The 3,415-nt window shown below is 56.7% G+C and overlaps 1 protein-coding gene across 1 annotated transcript in view; it reads right to left on the minus strand.

The window, feature by feature from the left end:
• Positions 1-3,016: 3,016 nt before the first annotated feature.
• LOC130584644 (digestive cysteine proteinase 2-like) overlaps positions 3,017-3,415 on the minus strand; it is a 5,741-nt gene continuing 5,342 nt past the window's right edge. Inside the window, exon 11 of the mRNA XM_057384757.1 lies at positions 3,017-3,405. Within this exon, the coding sequence (XP_057240740.1) occupies positions 3,218-3,405 (188 nt within the window). The 3' untranslated portion in view covers positions 3,017-3,217. The remainder of the gene's footprint in view (positions 3,406-3,415) is intronic.

A 3,415-nucleotide genomic window follows, 5' to 3' on the forward strand; every position in this document is an offset into this window, starting at 1 on the left:
TCAGTGCAGAATGAGCTGTCCCATCCCTGTCCTGCAGCCTCCAGCACCCTGATGGGGAGCAGAGCGTCCTCGCCTTGACAAGGGTCGTGAGGARCATCAGCATCTCATCATAAACAGGAATATTGTTAAGATTAGTGTCACTCACTGGGAGGTGGTGACTGACAACCCTTTGGTGAGTGTTTTCATGGGGCAGTTCCTAAAGAAGCATCAGAAGAGCATGAGGGAGGRCTAAGGAGCTGTTTGGAGGCTCTGGAAAGCCTGGGAGGTGGCCAAATGGGCTCCCAGCTCCAGCATGAGCCACCATTGGCCTGGACACTTCCAAAGGGCTCAGTGCAGGCAGRTGTCACCTACACCCAGCTCAAGTGCCTGAGCACCAATCTCTTGCCAAAACGGGGCAGCCAAACGAGGAGGAGGCCCTGAAGAAACGGAGACTGTGACAAAACCAGTAGAGAATGGGGGCAGGACTGGAAGCTGACCACCAAGGGCTTCCACCAGTCCTGACCTCAGGAGTCATCCCAAACCACTTGACCCCACAGAACAGGAAAAGAAGGAGATGGAGGTATGGAAGGTGGCATTTCTCAGATCACACTGCAGCCTGGAAAAGGGGGAGGGGGGCTGGGGTGCACCACAACACTCCCAAATCCTCCCAGTTCCCACCATGAACAGTGCTCACCCCCTTAAACACCAACCTCAGCTGRTATGTCACTACCAGGGTATCAGATTTGGGGAATTTCGTGCAAGGTGCTTCTTCCAAAAGAAACCTTAAATGCAGAGCTTCAGGCCAGCTTTGCTTCCAATTAACAGCCGGGTTAGAGTGGCTGTGCTTTGCTGYGCTCTGCAAAACTTGGAGCCACTCTGAGGTTTGGGTGTCCAGAGAAGTCTGGAGGTCACAGCTCAGCTGGGCTGGGAGCCAGAACCTACATCTGGCTCTGCAAACAGCAAACCTCCCTTCAGGTATATGTTCTTTCTTATTTTTTCCTTTTTCAAGTACAATAAATAGATCTTTTTTTTTAAGTTCCCAGCCATCCAGAATACCCATGCTCAGGACTGCAATATCCCTAATGCCATCAATGCAGAATTTCAGTAAATGCTTCCTGGAGATGCAAAAACTCCAGCTCTCAAAGCCACCTGTGTGTTCTGCAGCAAATTCAGAACATCACCTATCCAAAGGAAGCCTGAAAGTCATGGTTCCCTGAAAGTCAAAGCATGTTTTATTGACTGCAGTCAAGAGAATCAAATATCTGGAGACCTGGACTCCCACGGAATAAACCCCATTATTCCTGTGCAGTGATCATTGCTCTCCCAGATGAGAATTCCAGTCAGCCTCCCTGCTGGGAATGATTAAAGACCCCTTCAGCAAGCAGCAAATTGTCAAATAAGCAGGTGARCGAGTGAAAGAAAAAAAGGGAATAGGATGACCTGCTGCCACTGATGAGAGCCATTATGTCACTTSAAGGGAAGTGCAGCTCCCTGGGTTTGCTGTACRAAATTGGGGTGTAGCCATGGGGGTGTCACTTCTCAACTATCAAAACACCATTTTGGGGGAAGGTAGAGCCTGTGCAGATGCAGCTACAATTCAGGGATGAGTTTTCTCCTCTTTCAGGCTTTCCTCAGCAGCCTCCAAGCTTGGCCAGGGTGGGTGCTCACCCAGCAGCCGTCTCAGCCCCTGCMCCCAGGCCAGGCTGCTGCCCTGCACCCGTGGGTGCTCAAATACCAGCCATGGGTACGCCGTGGGGAGAGCCCCTCCTGCCCGGGCTGGGATGGGATGGGGGCAGGCAGAGCTTTGTGCTGCCCCCAGTCCCACTATGGGCACCCCCTGTACCCACGCAGCAGGGTTTGGGGASGGGGATCAGGGGGATGCAGACCTGTGGGGCCATCCCCTGGAGCACAGGCGGGTGCCCAGTGGATCAGGGGCTTGGAGATGGCTGCTGGGGGTGTCCCTGTGTGGCAGTGTGCAGCCAGGGTTTGCTGCAAGCCAGGGGGAGCATCTGCAGCAGCCAGGAGTAACGGGATGCAGTGGTTCCCAGGCCAGACACCCCAGAGCCCCTCTGGGTGCCCCTGCTCTCCTGGAACACGAGCCAAGGTGTCCCCACCAACGGAGAGATGGGGAGATGGGGCCTCCTTACAGATGCACCATCAGGGGAAGCCTAAGACTGCAATTAGAGGGTTTTAATTGGAAAAACAGAGAGATGCTGCTGAAATGTCAGGAGCAACAGGGAARAACAGGCCAGGGAGGAGCAGAGTGCTGTCAGCACTGCTGAGCGGCCTTCACCCCTCCCCCTGTCCCATGTCCCGCTGGCCTCCAGCCCAAGGTGACAGCGAGCCCCGAACAAAGCAGACAGGGCTTGCTGTGGCTGGCTGCACGCACCAGTTGGGCTGGGTTTGACTGCACCCTGGGGTGCAGGGCTGGGCTGGTGACAGGGCTGCAGCACCGCCCCAGGGACCAGCACCACCCGTGCCATGGGTGCCCACCCTGCACAGGGCTCCTGCCCCAGGGATGTGCCAGCAAAGAGGGGACAGCACCAGCACCCACCCTGCCCTAGTCCTGTGCACTGATCCCGCTCTCCAGGATGGCTGGAGCTCAAACTGAGAGACTCGAGCGAGGGCACCGTGGCCATGGTGTGMAAGGGCCAAGAGGGTGAAGGTGCCGGGCTGGTGACATTGGCAAACACTGCTGATATCCCCACCCGCAGCCACAACACACGCTCGGCCAGTGGAGCAGAGGGTGCAGACCTTCCCCCTCCCCAGCACCCCACGCCAGGAATTTCTCATCTCAGCAGAAATCCCYGGGGTTGTTTGTGCTCCACCTCAGAGACAGAGCTGGAAAAGCCGCTCCCCTTGCCCCGGGTGTCTGGGACTGGCTGTGAGAGCCAGCTGGCTCTGCCAGATAGGATTGTCCCCTCCACAGGAGGCCCCTGGCGTCCCACAGGACCAAGAAAACCAGCCTGGGGCCAGGGACCCGTACAGGATCTGTTACTGGGGCGCAGGGGGCACAGCTGTGGGGGCAGCAATTGAATCCCTCCTGTAGAATCCATCTGATACTTTTCCAGTGTCTTTATTGGCAAGCCCAGAGTGGTGTCCCTGTCCTGCCCCGTGTTCAGCACCAACGGGCCTGTCCCATGGGGTCCCTGGATTGCTGAGGGCTCCACTTAAGGGGCTGATCCAGGGCTGAGCGCCGAGAATGTCACCCAGGGCTCTCCCTGCAGATCCAGRTGGCTCAGGCCAGGATGGGGTAGGTGGCCTCAGTGGCTACGCCACAGTTGTTGTCCTTCATGGCCATGAGAATGTAGCCATCATTGCCCCAGTATGTGGACCAGGAGTTCTTGATGAGCCAGTAGGTCTCTCCCTGCAGGACTCCGTAGCCCACGGCCAGCACTGCGTGATCCAGCGATCCTGGCGTGTTGTCTGCAGGGAA

This window comes from Malurus melanocephalus, unplaced genomic scaffold, assembly GCF_030028575.1.
Source record: "Malurus melanocephalus ecotype Western Australia unplaced genomic scaffold, MMel_1.1 scaffold_743, whole genome shotgun sequence".
NCBI lineage: Eukaryota > Metazoa > Chordata > Aves > Passeriformes > Maluridae > Malurus > Malurus melanocephalus.